The following is a 17,020-nucleotide window of genomic DNA, read 5'->3' on the forward strand; positions in this document are numbered from 1 at the left end:
AACGGTATATTCTTCAAACTTTTTCCTGTAATTTTGAGCTTCTGCACTGAAAATGAATTCATTTTACAGCTTTTTAGTCATCAAGTGTGAAGGGTGCTGTGTTCTTAGATTCAAATATCACACAATCCCTTAAGCATGTGGAAAGACCTATTGTGGGAATGAATCAAAAATCAAATCAAACTAAATAAGCCTATCAAATCTATTTTATCATATGGGCAAAGATACTGCAATCTACTAGAAAAATACCAAAGCTGAGATCAAACATTTTCTAGATATCATGAAAATGGTTTTATTATATTCCTTCCACTTTTGAGTGCCATATATTCATTAATAACTCCATCCAGCTCTTGTGAAATAACATTGCTGTTAAATTTGGAACCAAAATGATTCTGCCTTTCTCTGCAGACTTCTCTGAATAAATGCAAAGGTTGATTCGGACTCATGCATTGTGAGGGAGAGATTCAGTTCATTTTCACATACACGTTTTATTTTGCATTAAGGATTGGAAAAAAAACAACGAAAAGAAAACCCTTCTGTATGTGGCTGTGCATTCCTGAAGGCAAACCAATCTGTCACGGAAAGATCCTTCACATGGTGAGCAATTACAAGAAAAAAAAAGAAAAAAAACATCCCAGAACATAATCATCCCAACAGGAGTGGCAACCAAACATACTGGATACATTTGGCAGAAATATCTTAACAAGCTGCATTTGGACATCTTGAATATTAACATCTGGCTGTCAGTAAAATCTGGAAATGAAGATGTTTTCACTGTAAACTGAAAAGTTCGATAAAAGGAGTTGAGATGGTGTGAAAAAGTACTTGTCCCTTACAGATTTCTTCTGTTTCAATATAAGACAACAGCACAAAATACAAAAATGTCATTTGATTAAGAGAAAACAAGCTACCCAGAGTAAAGTGAATATTCTAAAACATTCCAGAGTGACAAAAATGCCTCAAGAAAACAACTCTGTAAGGGGGCAAATACTGTTTCACAGTAGTGTAAAAACTCTTGCATGGCTGCTGACGTAGACTGTCCATGAGCATGTGTGCCGACTAATCTGAAGAAATCTGTAATGTAAGGGGGTCGATACTTTCTCAAAGCAGAATATGTCATATATGTTAGAAGTCACATAGAGCTGTCCTATATTTTACAGTTTCTGGCTGCAGGTGAAATAGGTCACTTTACCTGTCTAAGGCGTCATCTTTGACTTTCACCAAGTCACTTTTTTCGTCTCATTTCCCATAACTGTCACATTGCATTCTTGATATTGCACATCATGTCAAGAGATGTTACTGGAAACGATACGATGATATATTATTTAGTAAAATTTTCTTCTTCAGAACGGCAGAGATGCAGCCAATGTTTTATGTCTTTCCTTTGGATATCAAAGTTAATGTGTTCTCTTTGCCACCCACTGAGAACAGTTCTTGGTGTAATCTCTAATGAGTTTCACAGCAAGAGATATGAAGCATTGTTAGTTTGGTTTTTTTTTTTGTTTGTTTTTTTTGTCTTTTGTTTCTTTTTTGGCATATTAGTTTCAAGTGTGTACCTGTTATTTCCCCAAACAATTACAGCACAGCCAAATATACAGTACAACCTCTGACTCTCCACTCTTTTAATATAGATCTCACTCTTTTCCATTATGATTCTCCTCCTCAGCTTAGCTGAAAATGAGTTTGTGCTTATTTTCACCAAAAAAAAAAATGCTTTGTGCAAAATACAACAATACAGTAGCTTTGTCAAAAAAAAGCCAACAGTTTGAGCATGAATAAAAAAAAGAAAGAAAAAATCACAGTAATAAATCACAAAAAGAGATGGTTGGATTCGGCTTGCATAGCAAAGCAAAAGAAAGAGAAAAACAAAATAACATTAAAAGTATATATTTACAAATTATGCAAGTCCCTTCATCATTAAACAAGTCATTTTTGTTGTGTGGTTCCTTTTTCTTCACATCTCCACTGTGTGATCACCATGTGACAGAAAACAGAAGCGGACATATAACATATTATTTACTCTTTCAAAGAGAGAAAGGGGGGACAGGGGGTAAAAATAACTGTGAAAGTGGTGTCTGTGTCTGTACATGACATTTACAGCTCTATGTTTTCTTCAACACTTTTTGCTCTTCTTTTTCTTCTTCTTCCATTTAGTGTCCTCTCTGGCTTCTAAATACCATCCTCGCCTGGAGAAAATCTCATAGCGCTTACTAAACAAGAGGTCTTGGGATAGACCACATCTGCAGGAGATGGATGTCTCACAATGACTCTGAAAAGAAACCCAGACGAAGAAAACAGAATTACAAAATGGGCTTAAAATCCTTTGCTTTTACATCTGGGGCATCATTGGGTTTGTCTTTCCAGCTTCTCTTAATGCAGACATGGAGGCTTCCCATTTAATTTTATTCTTAAAAACTATTAGAATTCATGGTTTTTGAATTGATGACAAGTCAACCTGGTAGAAGAAAATATATTTTAAAATTGTTTATGTTTTTTTCCAATTTCAATAAAGAGGAGAAAAGTCAAATGCGTAGACGTTATCTGGAGTTCTTTTATGACTTGTAGAATCCTAGTTGCTCGGAGTTAACAAAGAAAAACAAAACCTCAGAGGCAAGTAACAATCCAAATGTTGATTTCTAACCCTTTAAATATATTTTTAAACTTTTATATTTAACATCATCATGATCATATTTATTCTGTATCTTTATCCTTAAAGGTTTAAGTACTTACCTAAATGGTCATGCTTTTTTGCACAGATTTTGTTCCTTGAAAACAAATAAATGTGGCCATTTATTAAAGCTGTAATATAACATCAAGTTTTTGAGATGACATGATGCATAAAAACGGATCCCCATGTGCTCTGCACTCCCACTTTCTTGAACCATGTTTAGTACTCATTCCAACCACTAGGGGGTATCAATGCACTTCTGGTAGTGTCTTTAGTGTAAAAGGGATCTCAACCAACATTTGTGGTATTTATCCACTCCCTCCACTGTGGTCACAACAAAATATTATGTTCCTCTAAACCCTCATCATGGCCATCCACTGTTTCATGGAATACATTATGAAATGAATTTACTTTTGTTTCCTAATTAGTGTGGCACACAGGCAAGTTGGATCGAACCAACTCAAAGGGGAGGGAAGACCAGACTAAAATTTTGCGGCTATTTTTTTTATATCTATCTTCAGTTTGCTAGATAAAAGATATTTAGACTTTATACATTCACCCGATCCTAGGGAGTGATCAGATTTTCTCTTATCAAAAATGGAGGAGCAGTTGCTCTACTTCTCAGGCGCTGATGCAATAGGATGTCAAACTTAAAGCACTTGCCTTCACATTTGTGCCTCAGTAATAGCTTACACCTACTTCACCATTTGACCATCACATGCTGACAACAGCTGGATAGCTGCACTTCACTCTGACGTGTTGTGGCCTTTTTATTATTGTGAGATATTGTGGCGATAGATCTTCTTACAGTATTTATAAAAGTCAAGGTACAGTGTTTGCTCGGAATCCAGAATTTATGAGCTGAGAGGTCAGGCTGTCCTTAATTTGATTATGCACCACTATACACTTTCCTCTAAAGGAAAAGCTGTAAACCTTTTTACAAGCCTGTTAACATGTGTGCATCTAAACATAGCAATTTTAGAAAGCTGTAGTGAAGGTCAATGGTACATAATCTGACCCAATCAGGGTCTAACACTACTGGGTCTTGGACAAGACTTGGTTATGTAACTAAATGTATGGGCGCATCTGAGAATGAAGCAGATGATGAAGTTTTTGTAGATTATTTTGAAAGAGCTGCTCCACCACCATGTTAAAGGGAAGCCGAATGAAACAGGATGTGCTGTTAGCCAAGGCGTCTGGCATATGTGTCATCCAGCTATGAAAAGTCTTTGCCATAATAGATCAGTCTGTCATATTGGCTGAAATCGACATTATTGGAGGGTATATTTCTCTCTTTCTTTCTTTAGCTCCATTAGTCTTCCCATCAGATCTGTGTGAGAAGTTCACTGGTCTTAAAAACAATGAGTTGGTGGTAGTATGGCATTAACTTGTTGAGTTGGCACAGCATTACTGTTTAGTCCAATTTAATCAAACGCTAGTTCCTTTGTCTAGAAAGTCCGGTTCATTTGAAGAAATATGAATGTGCAATCAAACTCTGATGCAGACCAAAAAAAGTTAACTCTGGTATGCCTAAAAACCTAGGTCTCAGTTCGGCTGAAATGAACTCTGGTGTGGTTTGAATGCATATGATCGCTCCAAAAGAAGGAAATGGACTATAATGCAGGGAATTCTGGGTAAATATAACCTAAAAGTAGGTGAGATTTTACCGCTAGCAGGAGAAATGGCTACACCCGCTAAAATCTGACGACACTCCATTTTTTATTATACTGTATTTTGCAAAAGAAGGAAGTTGTGTTCATGTCTTCCATGAAGTTTTTTTGATGTCATTTCCTTTTGTAGTTATTGCTGCAGCGCCACCACAGGCGAGGTAGTGAACAGAGTTTTCAAAGTTTTTCGATTGTTGACACGGTGCAGTGTGAAAGTGAAACCCTGGTAGCTGAAAATGTAACAAATGTTGAAATTTTGGTCCCCAATCAAACTCAGTCTACCAGACTACCGGGTGTGCAAACACCCTTAGAAACACTGAGGTAGAGATGAGCATCTTTTTCTAGATCAATGTGACAAACAAAAGGGGAATATCAACAAAGATGTGTAAAGAACCAACTGATATCTGTTACATATGGTTTTACCACCAATGCAGTTTAAGTTCAAGACAAATGTGAGAAAATGAGCTCATGGTATTCCAGAGCTAATCAGACTTTAACTATTTAAACTTAGTCTTTTCATCCATTCTACATCTTCCATTTGGCAACCTAAAAACAAAGCTAACACAAGTTTTTAACATGGCACTCAACACATTTTATTAGGCTGTTGGTCTGCATTACTCCACCACCAGTCCATGATGAAAGCTAGTGTTTGATCTGGCCCAGAATAGTGTTGGTGCTTAGGTAAAACTGGCTTCATTTTCTCAGAACCACAGCCAATGTTTTTGATAGGGGAAACTGAAAGAAATGATGCCAAGTGGCCACCGGCAACAGCTCTGCGCTGGAAGCAGGTTTTTGGTATGTAGGTTGATTTTGTATTTCCCCACAACTAGAAATGCATTTTCAGAACAAATGGAAAACATTTCTTTCAAAGATACTGGAATATCCTCCATGTTCCCAGATATTTCTTTATATATTCTGTGATCAAAGTTTTCCAAGCATATGCATTTAGGAAGAGCTTCCTTGCAAGTCAAAAATCATCATCCTCTTTTGGAAACACCCCTCTGTGTTGCATTCACACTGATCCATCTCCATGAGAGTTTTAGTATCAACACTTACAGTGTTCCCTTTTCTCTGTGCCGTTGGTGGAAGGATGCCCGTTGTGGGAGAGCTCTGCGCTAGGTCTCTTGTGGGAACCCCTACCCAGAGTGGCCCTGCCGGACGATGTCGTGCCACTCCAGGAAGCCATATGCTGTCTCTCTAGCGTTGACACGGTTACCATGAACTCCTCCGAGGGGTGCGGTGCTGCAGCTGCCCACGGGCTTTGCATGTGGGAGCCCATGCTGTGCATGGACTTTGTGGCCGGCGCGTGGGCTGTCGAGTGGATGGTAAGAAATGACAACGTGGAAATGAGACGTCATGACATGCGCCTGATCATAAAAGAGGAATCATGTTTGAGAAACAGTTGTCTGGGAGCGCTGACGTCCAAAACTCACAGTCTGTGTTGGTGTCTCTTCGTCTGGGAAGAGTTCCAACCTTGTCTGTCTGAGGTTTGTGGCCAGTAAGTGGTGCCCCCTTGTGTCCGAGGCTATGTGTGCCATGTGCACTATGGTCTGAGGAGCCAAAGCTATCAGTGTGGCTGTGAAGGGTGGATTTCCCTGTGATAAGAGGAAATTAGTCAGTTATGATAGATGATGATTTGTCTACAGCTAATAAAATATGTCAGTTGTACAATGAGTAGAAGGCTAAGAGTGTTTTGTAAAATGATTCATACCTCAGATTTTGTATTTTATCTTACGAACACAAACTTTAATGTATATTTTTGTGGTATTTTGATAGAAGTAGTAAATACCTGTGAAGCAGAAGGATAATAATGTATTCAGCCTCTTTTACGCCAATTCCCCTAAATCAAATCCAGTGTAACTGACTGCTTATAGAAAGTTAGTAACCCTCAGTGTAATTGAATTGAATCTTTGTAGAAATTCAGCTGTTCTGTGAAGAACTCAGAGGGATAAACTAATAGAGAGGTTCAAAGTATATTTAAGCTTTAAAACAATTCTCTACATGTTGGATCAATTATCTGCAAATACAAAAAGCACAGCACAGCTGCAAACCTACCAATGCATGCTGGTCCACATGCATCAGGGAAGCAGCTAGGAGGCAAACAATCAAACCTTTTGGCTTGCATTCAAAATGCTGAATTTAGCAGAAAACTAACATTGCACATTACCCTAAAAACACTACTGCCATGGTGAACCATGGTAATGGCAGCATCATGCTGTTACAATGGAAAAAGCATCTCCCAGCATGACTAAGTCCTAAACCTACTTCGAAAGCCAGGCTCAAAATAATTTGTATTAAAGAATATTCACGTGTTAGAATAACCGAGGTAAAGCATATAGAACTAAATCAAATGAGTGTTTAGAAGCAACATTTGAAAATTTATTTATATAGACGAGCTTCTTCCAGCTAGAAGCTAGTTTGTAGTGAAGAATAGGTTAAAAAAATGGTGTGTATGTCAAAGTCCTGGAAGAGAAATAAACCACTTGCAGCTGTGTTTACAGTAAAATGTGGTTCAAAAAGAGGGGCAGATACAAATACACACCACACTTTTCAGATTTTTATTTGGAAAACAGTTTAGAAACTCTATATCATTTCCTTTCCCCATCACAATCAGATGCTCATTTGTGTGGGTTATTCACATAAATTTCAATATCCTGATGTTTTATCATCAGGGTGTTGATAAAATGTCAAAAAGATTAAATTAAGCGAATATTTTTGCCATGTACAGCAGACACATCTTAAAACGAGGCATAAAGATGTGTCCCACATGTCATAGGAAAACAGACAACACAGTAGGTATGCTGTTCAGAGAATCTGACAGCCCTAAGAACAAGCCATCCTTTGTAGGATAACACAAAGCGATGTGGCTCCGCCCTGTGGCTTCAAGGAACCAGACCAAAAAGTCATATTTTTACTTATAATGTGTGTCTGTAAGATCTGAGATGATAGCACGTTTGCATTGCTAATGTGTGTAAATATTTATAGTCACACTGTTTCTGCCCCGCGATGGGCTATCAAAAGTAATGAACACACACATATTCTCAGTGTGCCCGTCAGTCGTAACTTATCAAACACTGGGGTCTAAAAGCGGTGCAGTTCTGTCCCTGTGGGAGAAGCCATCAAGTTCCTGAGTTCTAAAGAATAGCTTTCAGGCGGAAACCTATTTATAAATGCATAAAATTGTAAAATATTTTATGGCTTCTACATTTATCCGAGAATGATGACATGTAACTTTTAATAGATGGTTTAAAACTGTCCTAAAATATATCATCTAAAATAGAGGTTGCAATGATTCAAAGTCTATGAATAGTTTTTGTATTTTGCTGTTACAGACTGCCTCTGTTTCCACCACAGTGGCTCAAATCGTACTGGAGTCTTATAATTGATGGCAGAACTCCCAATCTACCAATAAATTGCTGTTCAATCAAACTGACAGAGGGGAAGAACATTAATCAGAAAAGCAGCCAAGAGACCCATGGTAACTCTGACTGAGCTGCACAGATCCTCATTTCTGTTAGCACAACAATTACTTGTGAATTCCACATGTGTAGCCTTTTTGGAACAATGTAAAAAATAATGAAAGAAAAACATAAAAATGTCAATTTGAAACTTTCTACATAGAGGGTTGGATCAAAACATAGAAGAAGGTGTTCTGGTTAGAGGACATCAAAGCTGAAAGTTTTAGCGTAAATGCAAACTGCTATGAATGACAGAAAGCTAGCACATCAACCCCCTGAATACACAGCCCCCATGAAGGAGCATGGTGGAGAGCAACCTTTCATTGTTTAAACTAAGTGTGTAGCAGAATATTAAATAATGTTTTGTTTTATCATGCATGGACTTTATTCACTGACATTTTCTCCTCTCATCTTTTAAAAATTGGCCTGCTACAAATAGTAATCCACTTGCTTCTACTCTGAACATGGATCTATTGTGTTTGGAGAAACTGTCCAATATAAATGCAATTTCTTGACAAAGTGCTTTGAGTGGCTGTAGTGACTCTTCAGCAACAAGGTGAAAACAGGAGGCTGTGAACAGTTTTTTTTCCGTTTCTTTCAGAAACATACAGCACATTTGTTCCATTCTAAATCACTTGTATATTGCCAGTCAAAAGGGCACAATTTATATATTAAGTGGTAAGACACTGCTGTGTTTTGAAGTACCTTTTATTTTTTTGTATTTTTCATCCACTGAGAACCATGTCACTTACTATTGTTTAAAATGGTTTCAATCAATAGTTCTTCAAACCTTCAAAGTAAGATTTTGGATTTTTTCTGCCTTTTATTCATATTCTGCACAGTTCTTAAACTCGACCCTGGCTTCATATCAGCATCAAAAACACACCTTGCTCTCTTTTCTCTAAAAAAGGGCAAGAGAGTAAGAAAAAGAAAAGGCCAGTGAGATGCATCATTTCATTTTCAATCCATATTTGTGCAATGACATTTTTTAAATTTCTCATAAATAAAGGATCAATGACAACTTACTCATTTACTCATTTGGACAAAAATGGAATTTAAATTTTTTATGTCCACTGAAAAAAAAACCTAGACATAAAAAAACTATAATTTCCTTGGAATTGATCTTTTATAATTTTTTTTATCTTACATTTAGATATTTTTTTCAATGGGTGATCTTTATAATTGAACTTGAGACATGTATACTGTTCTGGGTAAAATTGACCTGCTGATTAAAATCAAGACAAATGAGTCATGCAGACAGTATTTATGTTTTCCCCACTTCTGCTGAGTGTCCACTTAGTGTGGGTGGAGTTTGCCCAAAAGTTGTATGAACACCTGTTTTCTGACAGTTTCCTAGTGAAGTAAAGAGAATAGTGAGTCTGTGGGCTTGTGTGCGTGTATGTGTGTTGTATGTGCGTGTGTGTATGTGGTGAAATATGGTTCATAGCTGCAAGGAAACATATAGAACTGGACATTTTTTAAATCTTTTTTACCCTTCAACTTGACTGCCAGTTCAAATTGACCCAAACAGTATCTATGTAATATGTAGATGCAGGGGAGGGTTGCAAATGTGTAAAGTGAATACATTTTCAATTTATATGTAGAGTGCACCTAATACGGCAAATAGAAAACGTTTCATGCAAAAAAAATACTTCCAACTATCTTTAAAAATCTTTAAAACGGGTCAATTTGACCTGCAACATAACAGGAGGGTAAAGTTAATAGTATATAATCTTTTGTATATATTATAATATAAAATTTACCTTCATTACTTCTACTTAAGACACAAATAAGTTAATAAATAAAGATATGAATTAAAATATGAGTAAATAAAATAAAAATAGAAATAGAATAACTCCTCTAAGTTGTAGAAAATTAAGTTCCTAAATATCTTATTTTAAGTTCCTTCCTATGCTCATTTTTTAATATTTATAAACACCTCTGCCAAAAATCATAAGGTGTAAACATCCTCAGAAAAGGTACATAGTGCCATTTTAGCATTTATGCACCCCCAGATAGCTGCTGAAGGAGATTCGAGAATTTCTCAAACATGTATGAAAGAATCAAAAGCAGCACTTCAGGTATGTTTTTGATGCTCACATGAAGTTAAAAAAAGTAGATTTTACATAATAGTCCTCCTTTAAAGAACAATAAAATTATATTTTGTTTCACTATGTACATTCAGTATGTAAGAAATGACAAATACGTTACTGGTTGTTGATTTTGAATGTTAACATTTGAAAAACATAACTAAAGTTAACTCATTCAAGATATAGAAAGTGTAATAGGATTATTTCATTTTCAATAAATCAAATTCTAACTGCACTAACAGATTAAATGCTCTTGGGACACCTTGATCCAGCCAACCTCCCCATGCTCATTTCCTCAAAGTCATAATGAACTTTCATATTCATTTTCTTTAATAATAAGAACACATACCTGTGCCTTCAAAGCTATCCACGGTGTGGCCAGGAGTGTATTCAAATCCGCACAAGTTCTTTGACACCACAGCATATCTTTCATCCTCCTCCTCCTCTTCTTCCTCATCATCTTCAGAGAGGAGTGTTGCTCCCAGATCAGAGCCCAGTGTACTCGACATGAAGTCCATCGGTGTGTTGGACACATTAGCGCTGCTCTTCATATGCCTAATTAAATGTGGGCAAACACTGTATTAATAAGCACGGTCAATCCATTAAGTCCAATGGAGGTCAGATAAAGAGCGAGAAATATACAGCAAAACAAGCATTAGAATGCAGAATCAGTGGATATTCAGAAGCGTAAAGATGCAATGTGCAAAGACTATGAATGTCTGCAGTGATTTTCACTGATTACTTTCTCAGCAGTAGTGTGTGTTGTGCTAACACAATGGAGTTGTAATTGGACTGGATAAAGGATATCTGGATGGGCAGGGCTGTCAGCAACATGCCTGTTATCTCCCGCACAGCTGTCCTCCATGATGGCTCCAATCCCACCGTAGAGGAGATGCATGCATAATTACCAACTCTATTTACTGATGTCAGACCAGCATGTAAGACTTAAACCCAGTCATTACCCCCCCAACACGTGTCAGCCCCGACTTATCAAGTTCCCCTCGGTGTTTCGTCGAAAGTGTAATCAATGGTAAGAATGTTTTTTATCGTTCGCCAGAGACATTGACTGCAGGTTTGGGATGACACGAGCAAATACCAGCATCCTAAGACGTTCAAATGCTGGGCATTGTTATGCAAAACCAAAACCATGAGATGAATCGATGGAATAAAATTACAGGTTTCTCTGCAACTGCGCAAAGCGAGGAAATGGTAACACCTTTTGTACAGAAAACGACTTGCTAAAACATAGTGTGGAAAGGAATGTAAAAATATTTGATTAAGAATCAAATTCCAATCAATAAAGAGGATGGTACAAAAACCTTTAACTGTTTTTTGAAGTCATTGAAAGGGATAGTTAAACAAAACAGTGATGGCAAAATATTCCATAGTTAACACTAATTGGGTAGGGGAATAACAAACAGACTGTGAGGTTGCTATTGTACAATATGAGCAGAACTGTGTCAGGTAAGAACATAGAATATGTATTCTTAGCTTTGAAGAACTCTTTAGGTGGATAGATGAATTTTAAAATGTGTCTTAGATCAAACAGAGACTATAAAATAGATGTAATAGCACGCTTAATATATGAACCTAAATATATACTATATATAAGAATATAGGAAGAAAAATATTAAGGAATGAGGAGTGAATTCTGTGGAGTTCCACAGGTTGGACAGGTAGATTTAGAATATAAAACAAACCACCGCGTTATATATTTCTAGAGAAAGTCCTATTAAATAATTGGGACAACAAGCACTCTAATGTAGTGTAAGAGATAACAGAACAAAAATAATTAGCCAATCAAGTACGATTTTTATGATCAGTGGCATGGAAGAGTCAAGTAAAACAAGAAAATAACACCATGTATCAGAAGGAAATAGAAAATTGCTACAGAACTTCAACAGGGTAGTACTAATGGAGTGCTGTTTTTGAAAACCAACTGAAAAGGGTAACATATCTTTTAGTCTACATAATAATTTAAAGAACTGGTGCTATCAGTTCTGGTAACTGATAGCATGCCTGGCTTCCTTACCAGGTACAGTAAGGAAGCCAAGCAGGGATCCTTACCATGCCTGCTTGGCTACTTCATACTGGTAAGCTCTGGTGAGTTCATCTAAGTGGGCCTGCAAAATGGACTGCATTTCTTCATGGTGGGCAGAACTGAGAGAGGAAGATGAGGGCTGGCTGAAGGGAGCTGGCGAGGAGGATCTTCCTCTTAAAGGTGGAGTGGGACCTCTCTCTTCCTCCGCCTCGCTGTCCAAATCCTGGTGGCGGTAGGTCTGGATAGACATGGGCGGGGCCCAGCTGTTGCTGCTGGGGTTATGAGGAAAAGATGTGGCATGGAGAGACAACAAATTTTGGTCGTTATGGCATTTTATGGGAAGACACAGCGATATGCAAAGATTTTCATATTAACTTTTTCACATTGTGTCAGGTTACAGCCACCAGCGTTTATGTATTTGATTGGGACTTTATGTGGTAAACCACAACAGAGTAGTGCATAATCATGAAGAAGTATTTTTCACAATTATTGAGCTGTGTCAGTCACCTTTTTGGTCACCGCAGGCCAACTTCACTATGACTGGCATTTTCAGAATGATGTGCTCTATTATTTAGTTAGTAGTTCTTTTTGGTCTCATTTAAAGAGAGAACCTTCTTCCACATGTTTTCTCTATTCTACACATGTTTTGTGGCAAAACTTGTTAAGGCCTCCATGTATCACTTCACAGTCATGTTTGTTATTCTACTGATTATTGATTTCCATTCTTCATCTTGTTAAGAGGACAGCTAACTCTCAGTCGGTTTACAGTCTTGTCCTGCTCTATCATACAGTGTGAGATTTTAATTGAAGGATATCAGGGTAAGGATGACTGAGTACAAATGCACACCACATTTTTCAATTTTCTTTTTCTGCAAAAACTTTGGAAAACCACATGTCCTTCCCCTTTATAATTATGCACCACTTTGTGTTGGTCTATTGCGTAAGAATCCATTAAAAGATATGCTTGGAACATGGCAAAAGAAGAGTAAGCAAATGTAAATTTTCCAAACGTGTGGAGACAACCACACATTTAAAAGGTTTTGGTAAATTTTGCCCCTGATGTTCCATTTGTTTGTTTTTTTTTCTTTTACAATTATTTTTGTGCCTTTGGCTTGAAGAGGCAGGACTAATGAAATCTAAGTCTTACCTTCCTTTATGGTTTTCCTGTGGGTACCGATCAAGGTCAACCTCTGTGCCTGGCAGAGGGTGCATGGGTGGAGGAGGCAGGGGCACGTTTGCCCAGCAAGTCCCATTTGATTTTGAGGTTTTTGTCCCTCCCTTGATCTTCTTTTTCTTTGCAACCTTGGCACCTAAGGGTAGGAGACACACACACACACACACAAAACTCTGAGAAGCCACTTTGTATGCTACTCTTCAGTATCAATCTGTATCAAATTTACACACATTCAAGTTTGCTTTGAAAGTTATCTTCCATCAGCGTCGACAGCTGGAATCTTTAAAAACCCCTGTCTTCCTGCTCAAAGTTCATCTCTTCCTTTTCTTTGTGCTGACAGCACATTAAAACATTTCCCAAATGTTGACATTTCTTAAACAGGCATTAAAAATCCCGCGGCAACACGCTTTAAGATGCTTCCATACGGCTCCCCTTTTTTGGTTCGCTTTATCTCTTCTGAGCCTGACATTTAGCTGAACATTGTGCAGAAGTACAAAAGTGCAGACGGATATGCCTCCGTGGCTTTACAAAACGTATATATGCTAAATAAATAACTGAGAAACGCTGAGGGATTTTCTGCCATCGCTAATCAAATTAAGCCAAAGGAATGCGTCATTGTTGCGTGACATTTCTGGGCTAGATAAGCTCTCCGGGTAGAACTGTGATGGAGACAGAAGAGTAATTAAGAGCACAGTCCTGAGGGTGTGTTTTAGCGAATATGTAAATAAATTCCTTCCTTTCTCATTTGTTCTTTCCTGGGGTTTAGCTTTTGGTGATTTTTGAACACATTTTCACGTGGCTCATACCAGCACCAGGTCGCCTGTCAGTTAGCGAGTAGCCCATGTTTGCCATTTCCTGCTGGGCCTGCAGAGATGCCTTCCAACGGGGATCTGGCCTGTCCACGGCCAGCTCATGGAAGCTGTTGGACTGAAGAATCTGAGTGGTGGCGTAAGGGGTTGGCTGGACGCCTCGCGCCGGGCTGCTGTAGCCTCCCTTCCCCATGAAGTCAATACTGCTGTAGATGGCCCCATCAGACAGCATGGTGCCTGTTTTCTCCACGGCTGCAGACGGTAAAACATCTGAGGGGAAGTGGGTTGGAGACAGAGCGGGGGGCAGCAGAATGGGCAAAAGAAAGACAACACGGAGAGATAAGTTGACATGAAGTTAACGATCTTTAAGGTCATTAACGCGCCCCGCTGTTCTGGCGCTCTGCATTAGTTCAAAAAAAAAAAAAAGCGATTCCAAAATAGAGTTGATATAAATGAAAGTGATTATCAACAAGCGTAATTAGCATGCAACGCTCGGTGGGAGCCTGGTGGAGTGTTCACAAGAGGGGATATTCAAACCGCGCTAACCTTCAGCTCCACTGTTTTTCACAGAAAAGAAGCTGGCAGCTCACTAGTTTAAATCATAGCACTCAAATTAAAACCACGAACCTGGAGTATCAATCTCATGCAAGCTTGGAAAATGCACAACATCAGGAAAAGGGCTGCCAAAAAATATATATAAACAGCAAAAAAATTAAGCCAAATATCAAGCTTGTCAAATCAAATCAGGAGAATGCAACCCCTCAGAGGCTCTGTTAATTTGGATGCATGTGTTTGCAAATGCGATGTGCTGTCATGATGCTTCCCAAAGGATGAACGTCAAAACTGTCCACCAAGGCATTGCTAATACCGCATCTGCCATCCCCTCTCTCTACGCTGCTTGTGTTTCTTACCTCCTCGGCCAAAGTTGTTGCCACCCTTTGGACTCCCTAAGCCTCCGTTCGCTGGGAGGCTTGTAGAAGGCCACGAGTCAGCCAACCAGGGAAGGCCCGGATCGCCCGCTTTCAAAAGCCCCGGGCGACTGTAATGAGGACGTTTGGAGTTGGACAAAAAAAAAACAAAACAACAAAAAACACAGGAATGAGAGGGTGGGAGAAGCTGTTACATTGTTACTCAGCTTCCCATATGCAACGGTGATGCTCATTTTCTTCCTGCTGCATCAACAACAAATTGATGTGAAAACTCATTCAGCATATTCTCGACCGTGGAGCCGCCCCACCACAGAGGCAACAATAAACAACAGAGACACAAAATGGCAAGTCTATAAATCAGCCCCTCCCCCACCCGCCCCCCATTACGGATTCTAACCCCCCTCCTCTTCACCTCGCTCTCCCCCTCGAGAAACACGGCAGGTCTAAACACACACTAAATCCACTTTAGAGCCTTAGCACAACAGAAATTTACATTTTAAATTGAGAATCATAGACAGCCTCTGGCAGATCAGCCACACCGGAGTGCCATCTCTATGGCAACAGAGACAGCGAATAGCCTATTTGGTGGTTTAGGAAAAACTAGTAAGTCATTTTTTGCTTATTAAAAATCAGATCAGGTAAGAATGCATACATATAAGATAAAGGTGGGAAAGTTGTAAGTTGGACTGAGAGGTGTGGGGGAAAAAACCCCAAAACAAAACAAACAAACAAAAAAAAAAAACAATTACCTGCCCTTTCAAATGAGTTACAGTGAAAATGGCAAGACACTGCTGATGCCTGCACTTTCAACAAACATTCTGTGCTCATATGCTTTATGTGCTACTATATAGTGAATTTTTCATTAGGTTCTACTCTCCAGGAAACAGAGCCGGCTTTTACTTGGAACATTTCTGCTGCAATGTGATTAGAGCAAGAAATGTTTAAAGAAACCAAGTCATGACCAGACTTTCAGATTTTCAGCTCAATTTAGAAATTCAAAAATTCAAATCTTTTTATGTGAACGCACGATGCAGAAGCACTCAGTGCGGAAGCTGCTGCTGAAGGAATTTCAGTGTGGTGTCTCAAGTTGTCTTCTGACTCAGGTTTATATTTTCACTAAACTAAAGGTTTTCCACAAGTTTTATTTTTACTTATTTATTTATTTTTATCAGTAAGGACTGAATTTGATTACCTCGCTACACTTAGGCTGGCCACACCTTATGTCAAATTTATCTTTTAAAACTGAAAAAAAGCAAATTCTTCATATTTCCAAAAAATGTTTCTTAAAAAGCATGTGTCATTACCATTTCATAATTCATCAACCATTTCATCAACCACTATTGTATGTTGTCCCTTCACATGAGCTGGAGTTATAGTTTTAATTCTGAACTCTTTGTCTTTACTATTGAATAGAAGTAAAGCTCTTTTTTATAATGGCTTCTCTTTTACACACACAAAGAGACCTTAGCTAAAAATATGAACATTTAATGACTGTAAGTGTGTGGCGGGAAAGCTATAAAACCTATTGTAGTTCTTAGCGAGAGATCAGAATCAGCTAAAATTGTTAGTGGGAAAAAATATTGGTTTTACAAGAAAAGCTTTACAGAAAATATCCCAGTGGACAAAAATTTTCACTGGAGATTTTTAGAATGAAAAGCACCACTTAGAAGAGTCTCCAGGTCCGACTTGCTGCTCTTTTACGTCTATGTTCTGCACTATACGTACCATGACTGTCTGCTGTGCTGAGTTTTTTTTAAACATCACATTCATCTCCTCTCCTTTACCCCTGCGACCTCTCACTCTGCCAGCAACCTCGACACAAGCAGAGAGAGGCAGCGACTGAAACAGCTGCCCACCTGCATTAATTGCTAGCACTCACTTCAAAGGAGTGATTAATGATTTCATCAAGCGAACACCAGTGCGAATCATACACCGATACAGTATGAATAAGCAGGGGAGAAGGGAGTATGCAAATTCCATTCATCACAAGAGAACTCTTCATTTCAGGTTTTACAATGGGGCTCGAGCCAACGAGAACACTCGCGCTACATGGCGCTGAAATGTCAGCAGGAAAACTCCTTCAGCGTGAGCTCCTCGGTTTGAAAAATTTAAACTCTCACCTTCCATTTCTGATTAGGCCTCGGTCTCTTTGGAAAGTAACTTGAAGGAAAAGAAAAAAGTGAGAAC

At 38.5% G+C, this 17,020-nt stretch overlaps 1 protein-coding gene across 5 annotated transcripts in view; it reads right to left on the reverse strand.

Annotated features, from left to right (window-relative positions):
• Positions 1–465: 465 nt before the first annotated feature.
• Positions 466–17,020, reverse strand: part of LOC114153346 (roundabout homolog 2-like) — a 106,084-nt gene continuing 89,529 nt past the window's right edge. For 2 of the 5 annotated variants that reach the window (XM_028031834.1, XM_028031831.1), the window contains 9 exons: positions 16,954–16,993; positions 14,816–14,943; positions 13,902–14,174; positions 13,069–13,231; positions 11,948–12,190; positions 10,230–10,435; positions 5,766–5,927; positions 5,389–5,643; positions 466–2,266 (listed from right to left, as the gene is read on the reverse strand). In XM_028031834.1, the coding sequence (XP_027887635.1) occupies positions 2,265–2,266; positions 5,389–5,643; positions 5,766–5,927; positions 10,230–10,435; positions 11,948–12,190; positions 13,069–13,231; positions 13,902–14,174; positions 14,816–14,943; positions 16,954–16,993 (1,472 nt within the window). In that variant the 3' untranslated portion in view covers positions 466–2,264. Of the gene's footprint in view, positions 2,267–5,388; positions 5,644–5,765; positions 5,928–10,229; positions 10,436–11,947; positions 12,194–13,068; positions 13,232–13,901; positions 14,175–14,815; positions 14,944–16,953; positions 16,994–17,020 lie in introns of all 5 variants that reach the window. The other 3 variants (XM_028031830.1, XM_028031832.1, XM_028031833.1) reach the window with 2 other exon arrangements.

The sequence above is a fragment of the Xiphophorus couchianus genome, chromosome 11 (assembly GCF_001444195.1).
Source record: "Xiphophorus couchianus chromosome 11, X_couchianus-1.0, whole genome shotgun sequence".
Lineage (NCBI taxonomy): Eukaryota > Metazoa > Chordata > Actinopteri > Cyprinodontiformes > Poeciliidae > Xiphophorus > Xiphophorus couchianus.